This window comes from Rhamphochromis sp. 'chilingali' (genome assembly GCF_963969265.1).
Source record: "Rhamphochromis sp. 'chilingali' genome assembly, chromosome: 1".
In the NCBI taxonomy this organism is placed as follows: domain Eukaryota; kingdom Metazoa; phylum Chordata; class Actinopteri; order Cichliformes; family Cichlidae; genus Rhamphochromis; species Rhamphochromis sp. 'chilingali'.
The window spans coordinates 1,149,484-1,170,409 of NC_137929.1; the positions used below are offsets into that span (position 1 = coordinate 1,149,484).

The 20,926-nt window shown below is 42.4% G+C and overlaps 1 protein-coding gene and 1 long non-coding RNA gene across 5 annotated transcripts in view; one reads left to right on the top strand and one right to left on the bottom strand.

The window, feature by feature from the left end:
• The window catches only part of LOC308397145 (NACHT, LRR and PYD domains-containing protein 3-like), a 93,816-nt gene that overhangs the window by 58,874 nt on the left and 14,016 nt on the right, over positions 1-20,926 (bottom strand). For 2 of the 4 annotated variants that reach the window (XM_080882907.1, XM_080882906.1), the window contains 2 exons: positions 5,292-5,465; positions 718-891 (listed from right to left, as the gene is read on the bottom strand). In XM_080882907.1, coding sequence (XP_080739033.1) covers positions 718-891; positions 5,292-5,465 — 348 coding nt within the window. Of the gene's footprint in view, positions 1-717; positions 892-5,291; positions 5,466-7,529; positions 7,710-9,852; positions 10,030-17,960; positions 18,141-20,926 lie in introns of all 4 variants that reach the window. The other 2 variants (XM_080882908.1, XM_080882904.1) reach the window with 2 other exon arrangements.
• LOC308399435 lies at positions 14,993-16,007 on the top strand. The gene is made up of 3 exons (XR_013972170.1): positions 14,993-15,615; positions 15,701-15,812; positions 15,893-16,007. It is a non-coding gene; the product is annotated as an uncharacterized lncRNA (long non-coding RNA).

The following is a 20,926-nucleotide window of genomic DNA, read 5'->3' on the forward strand; positions in this document are numbered from 1 at the left end:
ATCGAACCTCTATCATCATGCAATCGATTATACAACTCTAAGCATATATGAGTGAATATTTCTAAGCATAAATGACAGTCAACAATATAAACCTTACAGCTGGTTTTAATAACAGAATTCATTTGTTTCTCAAATGAGAAAGAGCTATCGAGAAACACTCGACGTGAATTAGCATTATGTGCTAATGCTAATACTGTTTTCCCTTTCTTTATACAACTTGAGCAGCTATTGCTAAGTAGGCCACTTTTCTCTGCTAAGGATTTGTGTGACCATGATGGAAACTCTGATAAGCTAATGCTACTAAGCTAATGCTGTTTATGGGCCCTGTTAGAATCAATATTTCATTCTCATTCTGTTGTTTGAGAACAATAACAGAAAAATGTGCACTTGAGAACAAATTTATTGTGAATTCAGCTGTGAATGTACAGTTTGTCATTATTTAAGCTTCCATTTCCAAATGTTAGCTGACACTTTATTAGGTACACTGGTATCTATATCAGGTACACCTGTGACCTAAATGTTCCTGCAAACAGACTCCTTGGAGACCCCTACATAAATATCCATGAACTATCCAGCTAGACTAGTGTGTCTGTCCCTGAAAATATTCCTGCATGTGTGATTGTTCATGTCTCATCTGCAGGAAACAAACAGGAAGTGAGTGAAAGACACGGGAAATGTTTCCAGCTCTTCCTCCTCTATCAGATTTTCTCTCCATACCTGAGAGTGTCCAGTCTCCAGCCTGGATCCTTCAGTCCAGCCGACAGCAGCTTCATTCCTGAGTCACCTGGATGATTGTAGCTCAGGTCCAGCTCTCTCAGATGGGAGGGGTTGGAGGTCAGAGCTGAGGCCAGAGAAGTACAGCCTTCCTCTGTGATCAGACAGCCTGACAGACTGCAGACACACAAAACAACAATCTATCTGTCAACAGTTGTTTTCTCTTTGTCACAATAACATCTATCCATTTACATCCATTCAATGTAACTTTATTTATAAGTGACAATACCCAACAGACAACAACAGTCATCTGAAGCTGTTTAACAGTGTAAGGTAACCGCCTCCACTGTGAGCAGCACTTGGTGATGGTGGGAAGAAGAACTCCCTTTGACACAAAGATCCTCCCAGTGAAAACAGGCTCCATGAGGAGCATCTACCATGACTGGTTGCAGGGTGAGGGGAAAGAGAAGAGATGAGCTCAGAGAGACAAGAACAAAACAGAGAGACAAAAGTTAAGGACATGCAGTAGTGACATATAAAAGCATCAGGAGTGAAAAGAGGGGAGAAGAAAGCAGAGCATCATGGGAAGTCCACCAACAGCCTGAGCCTATAGCAGCATAACTAAGGGATGGTTCAGGGTCACCTGATCCAGCTCGAACTATAAGCTTTATTAAAAAGGAAAGTTTGAAGCTGATCTTCAAAGTAGAGAGGGTGTCTGTCTCCTGAACTCAAACTGGGAGCTGCTGCCACACCCAGTCCAACATAGCCAGGCTTTCTTTGCTGCTTTGACAAAACCTCAAATCCCAGTCAGAGATGATGAGCATCATCACAGTGATGATCATTTCTCTATAACCCAGGCTTTCTGCTTCAGGATCTGTGCACGCTCACAGAACAAGGAGACCTTTAAACATCATTTCACTAACTGGATGGACTGAGCTCAGCCTACAGATGAACTGGTGCCAGAGATCATAAAGAACATCAAACAGTCAAATTCAACACTTTAATGTAAATATGAGATTAATGCTGCAGACAATCATGAAGCTGCTGAATTCATGAACATCAAGAATGCAGCGAGTGGTAAAATAAAGATTTGACCTCAGTGTGCTCAGTGTTCCTGTCTATTCCTAACATATTCCTAACATGATAGCTGCACTTTAGAGCTCTAAAACTGGAACTGACACATGTTTAAACTCTACATGTTACTCAGTACATTCAGTTCTGACACTCGCCCACAGTCCAACAAAGGAAACATGGAGATCACATCAGTTTGTCATCAAAGTCTAATTATTAGGGCAACTTAACCTGTTATAATCTCGTTAACTCATTAACTGATTAACGTCAGCAATTATTTTAATCACAGTTTTTAAAATCATGATTATTGTGAAAGTGCTCACTGGCTCTGAATATAAAAGCCATGGGTCACAGGAGGGATGTTGATCAGTGCTGGCTTTAAATGGGCGTCATTATGCGTCTCAGCCAATGGGAGCATTGAGGGTGGGCCTAATACTACTGCAGCGCTCACATGACCCAGGACAGAGAGAAAAGGGCGGGGACAGAAACATGGAGACAGGTACAGATCTTTGACATGTTCATTTTAAACTGTTCCAGGAGGCAGTGTTGATACAACTAAAGTTATCTGTTGTTGAAGAAGTCGGTCTGAGGAACGTTCTTAGGATCAACAAATGACGGCATGTATGAGCCTCAAGACGCAGCATCACAAGAAGAACACATGAGCTGTAGAAAAAGGAGAGACTACGAAAGCCACGGCGTTACAACATGAACCTGCTGTTGGTCTCTCTGGAGACTACTGGGCGTGGCTGTGTAACCATGGTTACCTGGGAGTTACAGAAACGTGCAGAACATGTGATTCATGTTGCACAGCAGTGGGACATTTGAAATACAGTCAGCACACTCAATACAGATAGTGCATCAAATATGATGCTGCTGCCAGACGTCTGCCTTTGAACACGTCCCTGCATCGCGCACAACACCAAGGTTGCCATGGCGATCACAGCTGACAGGGACAAAGTGCACAGCTGGAAGCCTGCAGGTATATTTAACATGATGTATTTCTCAGTGTCCTGTCTGTGTGTGAGAGACAAACAGCCTCTGTATGTGTGTGTAAATACAGCATGAATATGTAGAGGACATGTTTGTGGATATAAGTAAATGAAAGCTCTGCGTCATTTGAATCTTCTTGTTTCTGTTGCAGGTCTGTGACTGAACTTCTGGGAGGAGAAACGTTGGTTTCATGCTCTGTGATTCTGTGTTTTGTCATCTCTCTCAGGTGATGGAGAGCTCAGATGATGACCCCGCCTACGTGGTCAAATTCAAGTCTACATTCAGAACAGACCTGGAGACACGCAAGCAAAATGCCAACATTGTATATGTGAAAACTGCTGCTGGAGCCAGATTCAAGGAGCTCAAGTGTTTACCCAGATCTTACTGAACTCACTGAAGGAACAGAGGGTTGTTGGAGGGAAACCTGTGGAAGCAACAACATCCGAGCCACCAGAGAAGAAGTTGGCCCTGTTGGTGCTTCATCAGAGTGTGAACAGGAGGAAGACTCAGCTGAGAACAGTGTGGTGGATACAGAGCAGAGCCCACCATCAGTACAGAGGCCTGTCCATTAGAGTGCTGCTCCAACATGCAGCACATGTACTTGGCCACAGCTGCAACATCTGTACCTGTGAAAGCTTCTTCTCTGTTGCTGCTCATATTGTGCAGAAGAAGAGAGTTTCTTTATCATCAGAAAATGTCAATGAGCTTGTGAGTCTTAGCAGCTGGCTCGGTGCAGAGGAGGAAGAACATGTCAGTCAGAGGAAGATAAATGCAGTTCATGTTGTCAACTCAACCTGGACTGTTGAAAGAGTTTTTCTTTGTCTGGTTTCTGACTGAGATTCTCCAAAGGAAATCCAGCACAAAGACACACTTCACACACTCAAAGTCCTGCACAGTAAATGAGCTGATGAGCGTTTGTGCTGCTGCCTGATAACAGAACAATAGTTCTGCTGCTTCCTGTTCTGGAAACACACATTTATAAATGTTCACTTGCTGTTGATCAAAGGTATGTTGGTGGCTCTGGACGCTGAGGGAACTTTGTAAAAAACTAGATCAAATGTTAACGTCCTGGCAGAGGCAAAGAACTTTGATTTGATATTTGATTAGATTCATGTTTCAGCTCAGACTGACAGAAATATTTGAACTGCTGCTGTGTTAAAGGGAACACTGCTGTTAGAAAGCACCTGATCTGTTTCTGCACACTGAATGTTGCACTTCTCATACTGCAGTACTATTAAAATAAGTACACAATGCACTACTGATGAGCAAACCATGTGGCCAAACACTTTAAGAGACAGACTGGGATCATACCATTATGTGAAAGAGGACGGAAATGTCCCATAGACAGCAAGGGTAGTGGTAGAGACCAGTACACAGAGAAATGGGAGCTGTATTGAAATGCAAGCGTGTCAGGAAAGAGTGAAAAGGCAAAATGAGCAGCATCTGGCTGCATTTCAGTGATATTGGAGACCACAAAGCTGAGTGCAACATTTATACAGGAGATATACAGGAGACGCTGAGAGCAGAACTGATAAAATTAGGAGCTGGCTAAAGTGAGACCCATTTTTATTTCCACCCATTTCCATTGTGGAGGACAAAAGGTTTCAAACTGGTCCAGGTCTTAAACCTCACGTGTTCTTCCTAATAGCAGTAAATGGATAAAAATAAGGCTTTTATGAAAACACTGAATAAAACTTGCTGCCTTTAAAAAGACTAAATGTACAGTTCAGTATTGAATACTACATAAAATAAACTATATATAAAGTGTGTCTGAATGGCAGAGATGCAGAAATATGTGCATGTAGCACAGAGCCACGGCTCAGTGTCTGAATGAGTCTCACAGACCTGAATGTGCTGTTGAAGCCATTTATAATTATAACGTAATTCTTTACTCGTTTGATCTGCTCCTTACCACAAGCCACCAGACGTAGAAGGTTTTGGACTTTTAACTATATTTTCTGAAGTTTTACAACTTTTCTTACTGTTAAAAACCTCGTTATGGCCATTCATGCTGTACAAAGTAATTAGACATGTGTGGTATCTACAGAAACGTCAGAATCTCAGCTAAAAGTTCACAAAACCATCTCAACAACCACCAAACAGCTGAAACAGCAGGTGAACAGATTACACAAAAAAGATGTAAACACAAATCCCCTGATCATCTGTTTTTTAAACATGAAGTGTAGTTTTGGACGTTCATTTACTGCTGGTTCAGTGAATTTTGGTTGGACAGTGATGAAACCTGCAGCCTCAGAATCTGTGAGAAGTCTGCTTTCAGCACGCAACAGCATTGTTGTGTTGTGTGGATCCACCTCTGCAAACTCATCACTGTTTCACCATCATGTTTCTACTTAGACAATAACAAAGGAAGCAGTTCCCAGGAACTACTTCCTGTCTTGTTAACATAAGAGTATGTTGCCCTTCAAAACACCTCCACTTCTCCTCTTATTAGAGGGCTGCCTTATTATTAATCTGCTAATTCTGTCAGTTGATGAAAGAAAAATGCTTGATCTCACCTGAGAGTTTCCAGTGTACAGTGTGGACTCTTCAGTCCTTCAGACAGAAGCTTCACGCCTGAATCCTTCAGGTTGATGTTACTCAGGTCCAGCTGTCTCAGATTAGAGGTCTGAGAGCTGAGACCTGAGGCCAGAGCTTCACAGCTTCTCTCTGACAGGTCACAGTGACTCAGTCTGAAAAATAACAGATAAACAATTACAAAAATAAAACACTTATGTTGAAGCGTAATGAGATACTATTATATTTAGCAATATTTCATCTTGTTTTGTCAGGAAACTGAGCACTGATGCAGAGCAACATGTGGAGAGAATCAGAGGAGAAGAAGTGAAGAGAGAACAGCAGTAAAACAACACTGAATTGTTCAGTGTGCTTTTGATATCAACAGAATGTGTCAAATTTCTTTATTTTGTATTTGTTTTAGTAGAATTGATGATTATCACTTAGATAACAACCACAGGCCAGGTCTAAATTGCACTTTGGTAACAGTTACACCCAGAAATATTTCAGAAATGTGGACAATTTGTGCTCCATTGTATTCAGTATTGAACAAACTGAGTACCGATGACCACTTAATATTTTTGATATTTTATTTGAGTTGTTCCACCTGATCTGTGTTAACTAGAATAAACATTTAAAAGCTAAAGCTATGATCACATATGTACTTACAGAGCTTTGTTGGAGGCTTTGACCACTGGCAGCAGCCTCAGTAGAGCCTTTTTAAAGGCTCATGTTCTCACTTAGATCATTTATTTCTACTTACATTTCATTCTGGGAAAAATGGGGATTACTTTGGAAACAGGAAGTATTTTCCCCAATAAGCAGCCCTGGATTAGTAAATCACTCCAACATGTTCTCAGGCAGAAGAAGCTGTCTTGTTATGAGGGAGAGAAGAAAAGCAGCTAAAATCAGGTGTAAAAGTAAAGCAGAGGATGAGCTGAATAAAGGACACTCAAGGCTGGCTTGGAAAGGAATGAAGTCCATGGTGGGGATGCAGAACAAGGAGCAAAGATGAATGTGATGCTGAATCAGCAGAAGACTTGGACTCATATAATTCCAGCTTTGATATCATTGATTTCAATGAAGAGCTTTGTGATTGTAGCAAAGGGCTGGTAGCTCTGAGAGTCCCACTGATGAGGTGTTTGTGAAGATTCGCAGTCATCTAAAGATCTTAGAAAAAAAGGCATCTGGACTTCTTTAAGTTTTTGAAGACGTTTCGCCTTTCACCTCTCATCCAAGAAGCTTCTTTATTTCTAGTGTCAAATGGTGGAGAGTCCCAGATTAGCCTGTGTACAAACAGACTTCAGCCATATGAGAGTGAATGTGAGTGAATGAGAGCACACACAGGACACTCTGATCTCTGAATGTGTGTGACTCAGTGAAAAAGAGGATTGTACTGGATATACTGTGACTGACAAACAGAGTTTAAAGAGAAAGGTGTTTGGATTAAAATGGATTATGCTAAAGTGAACGTGCTAATGAAATCTGAACTGACTGAAATGTGAAGTGAAGATAATTCAGATGTAAAAGAGAGAGAAACTGATAATAAGGTGGGGCTGGAGATCAGTGAAGGGCATGTAAACACCTGATTGGTTGAGTAGATATCAGATCGACAGTTTCACAGTCTTCCCTGTGGATTATAACTTTAAGAAGATGTAACATTCATCAAGGAATTCTGCTCTCCGGATTATTTCCATGAACACTGAGCTGGATCACATCTACAGTGCTGGAAGTGCCCGTCTCACCACCAACCTCTCTGTGCACATTCACTTTTCAACCCTTTGTGAGACACTAAAGGTGTAAATCTGAGTATTTATCTATGTTAGTGCGAACACCTCTAATAGGTTGGTTTAGTCTTTCCAAGTCATATCTTCCCTTAGATCTGCGGTCCAGGCTCCTAAAATCATCCTAGTTTAACAAGCACTACAATCTAGAGGAGAGCTGCACTAACAGGTGTGACTGATAAGATCTGACCTGCAAGGATACTCATGTTTATGTATATCAGGACAAGCAGGGAAGACCTGGACATCAACTCTGTCAGGCTGCCTGAGTCCTCTCACCCACATCAGCTCAGAACTCTGCATTATTTACTGAGTCAGACTCAGAGGATCAGGGATCAGAAGTTCTACAAAGAGTAGAACCAGACTTCCTGTATAGAGGTGTGTGGGCCTACTGATCCACAGTGTCAGCACAACTTTCACATCATATTCATCTCAGCACAACTAAAACATGTGACTGACCTCAGAGTTTTAAATCGACATCGTGGATTCTCCAGAAGAACACACAGCTGCTTCACTCCTGAATCCTGCAGGTTGTTGTAGGTTCCACTCAGGTCCAGCACTCTGGGATACGAGGGGTTGGACTTCAGCGCTGCTGCCAGATAATCACAGCTGATCTCTGACAAACCACAGTCCATCAATCTGTATAAAGAATGAAAGATGTAAGTTTATTAGACAAAGTGTGAGCTTGAAATCATTCAGTGTTTCATCATCTGTTCAGAGCTGAAGAAGGTTCAGAATGTAGAAGTTTAGAAAATGGAAACTCCAAACAGCTGAAGCCAACAGGAAGCAGCTTCAAACAAACACAACAAGAGAAAAAACTCTGAATGTTTCACATTAAAGTCGTACATTTATCATAAAAACAGGACAAAGACTTGAAAAAGTCGTGTTTTTCCTTCCAGGAACCACATGGCTTCACTTTTAAAGGTGAAGTGTGAAAGAAATGGACATATTTGAAGTCAACACCTTTTTCCAGTCACATTATTAAAGCAGACAAACTACAAGCTCATTTTCATTCCAACAAGTCATCTTCTGACCTGGACTAACAACACTGGTCTCTATGTGCAGCTGGCTGTGAGACCAGTGCTCAGGGAGCGTCTACAAAGTGCAACACTGAAAGAACATCACACACTCTTTTGCTTCCAGCACTTTCACACAAACATCTACTGTCATTATTGTCACCAAACTCTGTGGATCCTTTATTGCAAATTCAAATGGGATCAAATAGTCAGACAGAAGAGGATTATGAGGAAATATGATGAAATGTTGTGTATTAGCAGCAAGTTATTGAATCATTTTCCTCAGAAACCAAACAAAATGATTGACAAACATGTTTTTACAAACTCAGTGTTGGACTTGGATCAGCAGGATAAGCTAATGTTTAAAGGCATTTGAGTCTCGCTGTATGAGAGTCCAGTTATTACTCAATATTTATGGATGATGTTCTTTCAGTGTTGCACTTTGTAGATGCTCCCTGAGCCTCACAGCCAGCTGCACATGGACCAGCTGACATTACCCAGCATTAGAGGCGGGTGTAAAAAAATGGATTTTCCTATTTAAATGGTTTTAATTTGAATAAAGCGATGTTGATTCATTCAATCCTGAATCGATTTTTAATATAAATGTATTTTGCCAGAATCTCAGGTTAAAGCTCCCAAAAGTATTTTAACAAGCAGCAAACAGATAAAACAGTAAATGAGAGCAGCTAAACACACAAAGATGGAAACACAGAGCGTGGATCGTTCACGCGACGGCACGTACACGGACACGCCGCCGGGGCTGAAAGTGGACAGCTCGCAGATCCTGAAGCTGCAGGTTTCATCTGTCTCCAACCAAAACTGAGTGAACCAGCAGCAAAAGAAGATCCAAACTCTGCTTTACGTTTGATGAACATCGTCATGAATTCTCTCTGACTTTGACGTTTACTTACTGCACAGCTCTCTCTCTCTCTCAGTGTACTTCAAGAACAGTTTACCTTCAAAAATCTGTTTCCTGCATTATTCACTGCTTATTACGCACCAGTCTGCTGTTGTGTTCACTGCTGTCGGCCTCCGAAAACAAAGCCTCATTTCTGCTGTTCAATACTGAAGAAATTTAAACCTTTTAAAATGATGACAGATTACAAACTCTCAGCTGTGTCTGTAATCAAACCTCTGTAACTTTGCTTCCCTTCAGCAGCATCAGCTCATGTTCACATGTTGATTCATGGTTTGCTTCAGTTTTTGATCGACTGCAGAATATTTTGAAGGTTATCTGCTATAAAAAGCCAGAACAGGAAAATCTGCTTCATGTGTTTCTGTTTGATCCTCAGTGACTTTGACACAAAGGCCTCTGCTGTGATGATCACACCTCTGATCAAGTCTCACAGTGTCAACTTTGTTTTTATACATATGGATATGTGCTGATAAATGATCAGAATTATAATATTTCCCACTGTCTGCTGTGTGCCGTGACCCTTGACCTGCTAAAGACAGTCAGCTGTGGATTATTCATTGTTGTGTCTGATACTTAGGACTGTGAGGAAGAAGCTACACAGTTAATCAGGGTCCCCTCTCTCTGAATCAGGAAAGGTGTGGGCCGCGGGCAATATGTTGAGTATCACTGTTTGAAATGCAAACATTGTTCTGCTGCAGTCAATGGACTAAACCAGAGAAGAAGAAAACAGACTTTACCATGAAGATCCTCAGTGTGGATCAGTATAATATCAGCCTGATGTCTGCAGTTTAGTGTTAGCACAACTTTCACATCATATTCATCTCAGCACAACTAAAACATGCTGACTGACCTCAGAGTTTCAAGTCCACATCCTGGACTCTCCAGGAAACCACACAGATGCTTCACTCCTGGATCCTGCAGGTTGTTATTGTTACTCAGGTCCAGCACTCTCAGATGGGAGGGGTTGGACTTCAGCGCTGCTGCCAGATAATCACAGCTGATCTTTGACAAACCACAGCTCTCCAATCTGTATAAAGAAAGAAAGATGTAAGTTTATTAGACAAAGTGTGAGCTTGAAATCATTCAGTGTTTCATCATCTGTTCAGAGCTGAAGAAGGTTCAGAATGTAGAAGTTTAGAAAATGGAAACTCCAAACAGCTGAAGCCAACAGGAAGCAGCTTCAAACAAACAAGAGAAAAAAATGAATTTTTCACATTGAAGTCGTACATTTATCATAAAGTTGTCAAGTTTTGCCGTGTGAAATAAAAAAAACTGAACAGGAATCCTCAGAGTTGAACCCTCTGCACAGAGGTTCAGGTTCCTCTTCAGGTCCCAAAGTGCAGAACAACAAGGTTTCAAACAGCTTCGTTCCAGCAGCATCAGCCACAGAAATGCAGAGATAATTCTTTGGATCTCTTGGTTGTGTTGTATGATGCTGTGTTTGCATATCTGGTGTCTGTGTTGCTTTGTGAGGACGGATCATTTACTGCAGCTCCAGATAAACAGAGCTGGACCTGAACCTGGTAGCTTCACTTAGAAGACACTTGTGACGGGAACGTCAGGTCAAAAAAGTGCCCCTCCGACAGCCAAACCCATCTGTTCTCTGATTGGATAGTTACATTTGTGATTGACATGACATTGACCAATCAGATGAAAGGAAGAAAAATAGGGTCAAAATTCGTACTTGTAACTTGCAGGGATTTTTTTTGGCTAAGTCCACACACAAATCTTTTTTTAGACACACACAAATCTTTTTTTCACGCACACACAAATTCTTTTTACACATACAAATCTTTTTCACGCACACACAAATTCTTTTTACACATACAAATCTTTTTCACACACACACAAATCTTTTTTACACATACAAAGTTTTTTTTACACACACACAAATTCTTTTTACACATACAAAACCTGATTTACAAGTACAAAATATTTATGACCACATTTTGAGCCCATACAAATGTTCTGCAGACGAGTCCATGCGCTCACAACAAAGCTCAGTGTGGACGACGCTGTGCACGCTCCAATGCTGATTGGTTAGAAAGTGGGCGGGAACAGGGAAGAGAGCGACAGCAGTGTTCAGCACAAACACGAAGGATCAAAGAAGAAGAACATGACAAGCTCAGATGGAGGCTGCAGTGGACACTTTTCATTGTTTTAACATTCGCTTTCACTTCAGCTTCACCAACAACAGCACAAGCAGAGCAGCCCACTGACTGCGTGGCCGTGACGGCGCCCCCTGGTGACTGTAAACCACTACAACATGTAGACGGCCGTCTGCTGCTCATTTCTTTGCCACCATCACAGGAGCTCTTTATCATGTTCTACACTCTCATTGGTTCTTTGTGTGCTTGTTTTTTAGAACAATAGTCATTGTGATTGTTCAAAGAAGACAGTCAGCTGTGACTAAATGTAGCTCCTACAGCAGTGATTGGAATAACTACTGAAGCTAATCCAGTATCAAAGCTCAGGAATCAGCAGCTCCCACCTCGTTTTCTTTGAACAACTATTTTTAGCTGCTGTGTTTTTGTGTTTCTGCGGACCTCAGACATCCTGCTGCTCTGGAGAACTGAAGCTCTAAAGGCTTCAGCCTTTATCTCCAAGAAACAAAGCTGATCATGGAGACCCAGCAGGTCAGCTGATCTGTGGACAGCACCAGCATCTTTAAGTAAGTCTGAGAGGTGAGCAGTCTTTGGAAGCCTTTACTGTCTGATAGTCTCAGAGCAGGATTTGGATCATTATTTGGCTTTTCTTCTATTATTATGTTTAGTTTCTGCTTCACAGATATTCTCTGAGATGTTCTCTGAAATGTTTCCCACTGTTGGACAAACTTTCACAGTTTCTTCATAAAGGAGATCTCCTGTGCAGTCCATCTGTGATAATATGTTAAACACTGAATTATGATTCATATCTGAATGTACTGACTGTTAATTACTGATGAGAACATAATCAGTAAATATAAATATGTTTGAGTTTGGCTTTGATGAATCAGAATAAAAGTAATAAAATAATGATTTTAGAGACAGGCCGAACTCAGGCCAGCTGACAGCCTGTGTACAAACAGACTTCAGCCATATGAGAGTGAGTGTGAGTGAATGAGAGCACACACAGGACACTCTGATCTCTGAATGTGTGTGACGCAGTGAAAAAGAGGATTGTACTGGATATACTGTGACTGACAAACAGAGTTTAAAGAGAAAGGTGTTTGGATTAAAATGGATTATGCTAAAGTGAACGTGCTAATGAAATCTGAACTGACTGAAATGTGAAGTGAAGATAATTCAGATGTAAAAGAGAGAGAAACTGATAATAAGGTGGGGCTGGAGATCAGTGAATCAGAATCAGAATACTTTATTGATCCCTGGGGGAAATTATTTTTTGTTACAGTGCTCCATTTTAAACCAACATTAAGACAAGACAGACAATACACTAACTAAGAATAGTACAATATATACATATATATACATACATACATACATAAGTCACTCATAAATAAATAGTTGGAAAAGAAACATGTGTAGTTGTAGCAGCAAACAGTGTGTTAAGTGGATGCGTTGTACAGGGAGATGGCCACAGGCAGGAATGATTTCCTGTGTCGTTCAGTGGTGCTTTTTGGTAATCTCAGTCTCTCACTGAACGAGCTCCTGTGACTGACCAGCATGTCATGGAGTGGGTGGGAGGTGTTATCCAACATTGTCTTTATCTTGGACAGCATCCGCCTCTCCGACACCACCTTGAGGGAGTCCAGCTCCGTCCCAACAACATTGCTGGCCTTATGGATTAGTTTATTAAGTCTGTTGGCATCTGCGACCCTCAGCCTGCTCCCCCAGCATGCAACAGCATAGAGGATCGCACTGGCCACCACAGACTCATAGAAAATCCTCAGCATTTTCTGGCAGATGTTGAAGGACCTCAGTCGCCTCAAGAAATAGAGACGACTCTGGCCCTTCCTGTAAAGTGCTGTGGTGTTTTTAGCCCAGTCCAGTTTATTGTCAATGTGTACTCCAAGGTATTTATAGTCCTCCACAATGTCAACACTGACCCCCTGGATTGAAACAGGGGTCAAGTGTTTCCTGGTCTTCCTGAAGTCCACGATCAGTTCCTTGGTCTTTGCCACGTTGAGCTGCAGATGATTCTGCTCACACCACGTGACAAAGGAGTCGACCACAGCCCGGTACTCTGTCTCATCATCCCTGCTGATGCATCCAACCACCGCAGAGTCATCAGAAAACTTCTGAAGATGGCAGGTCTCTGTGCAGTGGCTGAAGTCTGTGGTGTAGAGGGTGAAGAGGAAGGGGGAGAGGACAGTCCCCTGTGGTGCCCCTGTGTTGCTAATCACCTTGTCAGACACACACTGTGGGAGACGTACATATTGTGGTCTTCCTGTCAGGTAATCAACAATCCAGGACACCAGAGAAGCATCCACCTGCATCGCTGCTAACTTATCACCCAGGAGGGTCGGCCTGATGGTGTTGAAAGCACTGGAAAAGTCAAAAAACATGACCCTCACAGTGCTCGCCGGCTGGTCCAGATGGGTGTAGACACGATTGAGCAGGTAGATGATGGCGTCCTCAGTTCCGAGACGAGGCTGATAAGCGAACTGAAGGGGATCCAGATGTGGTCTTACTATGGGTCGCAGCTGGTCCAGGATGAGCCTTTCCAGGGTCTTCATGATGTGGGAGGTCAATGCCACGGGCCTGTAATCCTGGGGGCCACTGGGACGTGGCGTCTTTGGTACAGGGACGAGGCATGATGTCTTCCACATCACCGGGACCCTCTGCAGACTCAGACTCAGCATAAACAGTTTATGAAAGACTCCACACAGCTGGGGGGCACAGGTCTTGAGGACAAGGGGACTCACTCCGTCTGGTCCAGCAGACTTGCCTGAGTGAAGTCTCCTCATTTGCATCTCAACCTGGTATTGAGTGAAGGTGATGGGTGGGGGAGGGGTGTCAGGAATCTCACAGGAGGCAACATGTGAAGAGAGAGGCTGGCACAGTGGTGTGGCTCTGGATTCCAGGCTGACTGCAGGTGAGGTTGTGGGGGTGGGAGCAGACACTGTGGTGTCGAATCTATTGAAAAACAGATTCAACTCATTGGCTCTATTCTCACCTCCCTCAGCTCCCCTGCTGTTGGTTGGCCTGAATCCAGTGATGGTCTTCATGCCCCTCCACACCTCTCTCATGCTGTTCTGCTGGAGTTTCCACTCCAGCTTCCTCCTGTAATTGTCCTTAGCCTCTCTGATCTTGTCCTTTAGTAACACCTGGGTCTTCCTCACCTCCTCTTTGTTGCCCCCTCTGAAAGCCCTGAAGGGCATGTAAACACCTGATTGGTTGACTAGATATCAGATCGACGGTTTCACAGTTTTCCCTGTGGATTATAACTTTAAGAAGATGTGACATTCATCAAGGAATCCTGCTCTCCAGATTATTTCCACGAACACTGAGCTGGATCACATCTACAGTGCTGGAAGTGCCCGTCTCACCACCAACCTCTCTGTGCACATTCACTTTTCAACCCTTTGTGAGACACTAAAGGTGTAGATCTGAGGATTAATCTGTGTTAGTACGAACACCTCTAATACGTTGGTTTAGTCTTTCCAAGTCATATCTTCCCTTAGATCTGCGGTCCAGGCTCCTAAAATCATCCTAGTTTAACAAGCACTACAATCTAGAGGAGAACTGCACTAACAGGTGTGACTGATGAGATCTGACCTGCAAGGATACTCATGTTTATGTATCAGGACAAGCAGGGAAGACCTGGGCCCTGTTTCAGGAAGCCGGTTTAGTGGAAAAACTGAGTAAGTATACCCTGAGTTAACGAAAACTCTGGGTTTTCGGTTTCACAAAGCGAATTCAGATGAAGCCTGAGTGAGTCACTATGACGACACACTCCGTGAAGCTAACCTGCCCCCTAGCAGGTTTACTACAACTAACCCTGACTGTCTCCGCCCCTTTGTCGGAAACCTGACAGTAGGAAGTGTCGGACATGGCGTGCCACTTCCTTGAAGAGCCAGTAGATCTTGAAGCCCAAATTCTCCGCAGAGCTCACCGCCGGGAGAGAGTGATCAGAGCGCGTTTGGACATTTTATCATTTCCTGATGATTTTCTGTGTGAACGTTACCGTTTTTCAGCACAATCTATAAGTTATTTGGATAACATCCTCAGGCCATATATTACGCATGTGACACATCGCGGACATGCTCTCAGTTCATTACATATTATTTGTATTGCACTTCGGTTTTTTGCAAACGGGAGCTTTCTGTATAATATTGGTGACGCTGAGCACGTTTCCAAGGCTACCGTCTGTCGGGCAGTCAGGAATGTTACAGTTGCACTGAAACGTCTCCTGTACTCGTTTGTGGTGTTCCCCGGTCATAGACCCACAAGATTTATCAAAGAGGGATGCCACAAAATTGCAGGTATCAGGATGACCAAAACTTAATTTATGGTGTGGTGATACTTGAACTACTACTTAAATTGTACATTTATTTTCAGGGTTCCCAGGCGTGATTGGCTGTACAGATGGCACTCACATTCCAATCATTGCTCCTTCAGTAAATGAAGGAGACTATGTGAACAGGAAGTCTTTCCACAGCATTAATGTACAGGTACATAGTTCCCTGTAGCATTTCAGACTAACAAATTATTTCATTATAGTAATGGATGCTAATTTGTGTTCTCTGCACTGTGAAGATCATATGTGATGCTGCCAACATTATCACAAATGTGGAAGCCAAGTGGCCAGGCTCTGTCCATGACTCACAAATATTCCGTGAATGTACACTGAGCACAAAATTTGGACATGGTGAGTTGAGAATACTTTAAAATATATAAAGACCAATTGCTTCAGGGACATTTGAACTGAAGTGTATCCTTCTGTCTTAGGAGAGTTCACTGGCTACTTGCTTGGTGATAGGGGGTATCCATGTTTACCCTATTTGCTTACCCCTTACCCTGACCCTGAACCGGGCCCACAGCAGCGATATAATCTGGCTAATTGCAGGACAAGAGCCAGAATTGAAATGACTATCGGAATGCTTAAGGCCCGGTTCCAGTGCCTGCAAAGACTCAGGGTCACCCCAGAAAGGGCATGTGACATTATTGTGGCATGTGTGATTCTTCACAACATTGCCACAATTAGAGGAGAACACTGTCCTTCTGAACCAAACATCAGCAGTGATCCAAACCATGAACATCCTGACCCTCCCACGGACATACAAGATGGAAGCGCAGTCAGAGACACCATATGTCACAATCATTTCTTTTGACCCATCACCTCAACATGTTGAAAGAAGAATAAACAGATTTTTTGTTCAACTGGCTTTATTGGTCGCCTGTATTTCCTGTACACAAAGTATTAAAAGATGTAAACCTCATAAAGTGTCTCTGTTGCTTCCTCCTCTGTAACAGCTGTCAATGTTTCTTCATTATTTTCCTGTAGTAAAGAAATAAACAACATTGCTGTTCTACTGTACACTCATATAATCTGTGGAGTATTGAGAGTACTCACAACTGCATGTTGGTCTGGCTCAACAGGAGGCTGCACCAGATGCAGTACACCATCATCATCAGTACACTTATAACTTACAAGGGACCAAATGGCAATTAACAAACATACCAATCACCTTACACTTCATTGTCATTATGCTCTCAAAGACAACCAAGACTGAGGGAAGGCAAAATCAGTAGGAAAATAACTTCACTACAAAATAATCCATTATGGTAAAGAGTTTATCAAATGAATGAGCAGCACTGCAAAGGTGACTGTGAAGAAAGGATGTATGCACATCATGTATTATTTTGAATTTACCCCCTATGTAGGCACTTGTGTCTTGCGGGGTTATTGACTCAGAGGATGTCCCCACAGAGATGCCTTCAGCCACAGGGCGCCCACTGTTTTGGCTGAGGGCCAACTGCTCAGCCTCTGTGAGTGGTGGTGGTGGAGGACCCCCACCTGTTTTTCGGGCCTCCGCTTTTTTTCTGTTGGCTGTAACAGGCCACATTTGAGCACACAGAGTAAGCAAATATGTACTTGTAATGTGCTCAGATAATTTCAATAAGTGCTTACAGAAAGAAAGTTAATGTAGCCTCTAACTGCAATTGATTTACATGGGACAAACAGACCAAGCACTATGGCTCATAATACAATTACACCTTACCTGTTTGGACTATATTTTTATATTTCATTTTTACTTGCTGCCAGGCACGTTTGGGGCCTGTTGGGTTGCACCTGCGCTCACATCACATCACAAAATAAAATGTATGAAATAAAAAATAAAATAAAATATAATAAAATAACGTGTTAAATGGGTGGAAATCCCTCGATCAATGTTTATATTAACACTCACGCATTGACTCTGTCGGCTATGTTTTGCCATGCATGCTCCCTTTCTTTTGCAGCTGCGGTTGTGTTACTTTTTTCCGCGGAATTTGCATGTTATCGGCATATGCTGCCATCAGAATTTCGGCCTCAAGTGCTGTAAAATACATTGACCGGCGCCTTCTTTCCCTCCGTCTCCATGGTGACTCGCTTAATCTGTGCTCCGCTTATCAGGGCTTTATGTATCCTCGTCCGCGCGCTTCACTTGGGGTTAAAGCAACTCCGCGTTGACTGAACTAATTGTTATCAGCCTTTCTGAAACCGAATATTCCGAGTTGGACAGTTCGGGGTTACTCAACCCTGCGTATCGTTTTTCACTCTGAGTTTTCTAAACCGGCTTCCTGAAACAGGGCCCTGGACATCAACTCTGTCAGGCTGCCTGAGTCCTCTTACCCACATCAGCTCAGAACTCTGCATTATCTACTGAGTCAGACTCAGAGGATCAGGGATCAGAAGTTCTACAAAGAGTAGAACCAGACTTCCTGTATAGAGGTGTGTGGGCCTACTGATCCACAGTGTCAGCACAACTTTCACATCATATTCATCTCAGCACAACTAAAACATGTGACTAACCTCAGAGTTTCAAATCGACATCGTGGATTCTCCAGAAGAACACACAGCTGCTTCACTCCTGAATCCTGCAGGTTGTTGTAGGTTCCACTCAGGTCCAGCACTCTCAGATGGGAGGGGTTGGACTTCAGCGCTGCTGCCAGATAATCACAGCTGATCTTTGACAAACCACAGCTCTCCAATCTGTATAAAGAAAGAAAGATGTAAGTTTATTAGACAAAGTGTGAGCTTGAAATCATTCAGTGTTTCATCATCTGTTCAGAGCTGAAGAAGGTTCAGAATGTAGAAGTTTAGAAAATGGAAACTCCAAACAGCTGAAGCCAACAGGAAGCAGCTTCAAACAAACAAGAGAAAAAAATGAATTTTTCACATTGAAGTCGTACATTTATCATAAAGTTGTCAAGTTTTGCCGTGTGAAATAAAAAAAACTGAACAGGAATCCTCAGAGTTGAACCCTCTGCACAGAGGTTCAGGTTCCTCTTCAGGTCCCAAAGTGCAGAACAACAAGGTTTCAAACAGCTTCGTTCCAGCAGCATCAGCCACAGAAATGCAGAGATAATTCTTTGGATCTCTTGGTTGTGTTGTATGATGCTGTGTTTGCATATCTGGTGTCTGTGTTGCTTTGTGAGGACGGATCATTTACTGCAGCTCCAGATAAACAGAGCTGGACCTGAACCTGGTAGCTTCACTTAGAAGACACTTGTGACGGGAACGTCAGGTCAAAAAAGTGCCCCTCCGACAGCCAAACCCATCTGTTCTCTGATTGGATAGTTACATTTGTGATTGACATGACATTGACCAATCAGATGAAAGGAAGAAAAATAGGGTCAAAATTCGTACTTGTAACTTGCAGGGATTTTTTTTGGCTAAGTCCACACACAAATCTTTTTTTAGACACACACAAATCTTTTTTTCACGCACACACAAATTCTTTTTACACATACAAATCTTTTTCACGCACACACAAATTCTTTTTACACATACAAATCTTTTTCACACACACACAAATCTTTTTTACACATACAAAGTTTTTTTTACACACACACAAATTCTTTTTACACATACAAAACCTGATTTACAAGTACAAAATATTTATGACCACATTTTGAGCCCATACAAATGTTCTGCAGACGAGTCCATGCGCTCACAACAAAGCTCAGTGTGGACGACGCTGTGCACGCTCCAATGCTGATTGGTTAGAAAGTGGGCGGGAACAGGGAAGAGAGCGACAGCAGTGTTCAGCACAAACACGAAGGATCAAAGAAGAAGAACATGACAAGCTCAGATGGAGGCTGCAGTGGACACTTTTCATTGTTTTAACATTCGCTTTCACTTCAGCTTCACCAACAACAGCACAAGCAGAGCAGCCCACTGACTGCGTGGCCGTGACGGCGCCCCCTGGTGACTGTAAACCACTACAACATGTAGACGGCCGTCTGCTGCTCATTTCTTTACCACCATCACAGGAGCTCTTTATCATGTTCTACACTCTCATTGGTTCTTTGTGTGCTTGTTTTTTAGAACAGTAGTCATTGTGATTGTTCAAAGAAGACAGTCAGCTGTGACTAAATGTAGCTCCTACAGCAGTGATTGGAATAACTACTGAAGCTAATCCAGTATCAAAGCTCAGGAATCAGCAGCTCCCACCTCGTTTTCTTTGAACAACTATTTTTAGCTGCTGTGTTTTTGTGTTTCTGCGGACCTCAGACATCCTGCTGCTCTGGAGAACTGAAGCTCTAAAGGCTTCAGCCTTTATCTCCAAGAAACAAAGCTGATCATGGAGACCCAGCAGGTCAGCTGATCTGTGGACAGCACCAGCATCTTTAAGTAAGTCTGAGAGGTGAGCAGTCTTTGGAAGCCTTTACTGTCTGATAGTCTCAGAGCAGGATTTGGATCATTATTTGGCTTTTCTTCTATTATTATGTTTAGTTTCTGCTTCACAGATATTCTCTGAGATGTTCTCTGAAATGTTTCCCACTGTTGGACAAACTTTCACAGTTTCTTCATAAAGGAGATCTCCTGTGCAGTCCATCTGTGATAATATGTTAAACACTGAATTATGATTCATATCTGAATGTACTGACTGTTAATTACTGATGAGAACATAATCAGTAAATATAAATATGTTTGAGTTTGGCTTTGATGAATCAGAATAAAAGTAATAAAATAATGATTTTAGAGACAGGCCGAACTCAGGCCAGCTGACAGCCTGTGTACAAACAGACTTCAGCCATATGAGAGTGAGTGTGAGTGAATGAGAGCACACACAGGACACTCTGATCTCTGAATGTGTGTGACGCAGTGAAAAAGAGGATTGTACTGGATATACTGTGACTGACAAACAGAGTTTAAAGAGAAAGGTGTTTGGATTAAAATGGATTATGCTAAAGTGAACGTGCTAATGAAATCTGAACTGACTGAAATGTGAAGTGAAGATAATTCAGATGTAAAAGAGAGAGAAACTGATAATAAGGTGGGGCTGGAGATCAGTGAAGGGCATGTAAACACCTGATTGGTTGAGTAGATATCAGATCGACAGTTTCACAGTTTTCCCTGTGGATTATAACTTTAAGAAGATGTGACATTCATCAAGGAATCCTGCTCTCCGGATTATTTCCATGAACACTGAGCTGGATCACATCTACAGTGCTGGAAGTGCCCGTCTCACCACCAACCTCTCTGTGCACATTCACTTTTTAACCCTTTGTGAGACACTAAAGGTGTAAATCTGAGTATTTATCTATGTTAGTGCGAACACCTCTAATAGGTTGGTTTAGTCTTTCCAAGTCATATCTTCCCTTAGATCTGCGGTCCAGGCTCCTAAAATCATCCTAGTTTAACAAGCACTACAATCTAGAGGAGAGCTGCACTAACAGGTGTGACTGATAAGATCTGACCTGCAAGGATACTCATGTTTATGTGTATCAGGACAAGCAGGGAAGACCTGGACATCAACTCTGTCAGGCTGC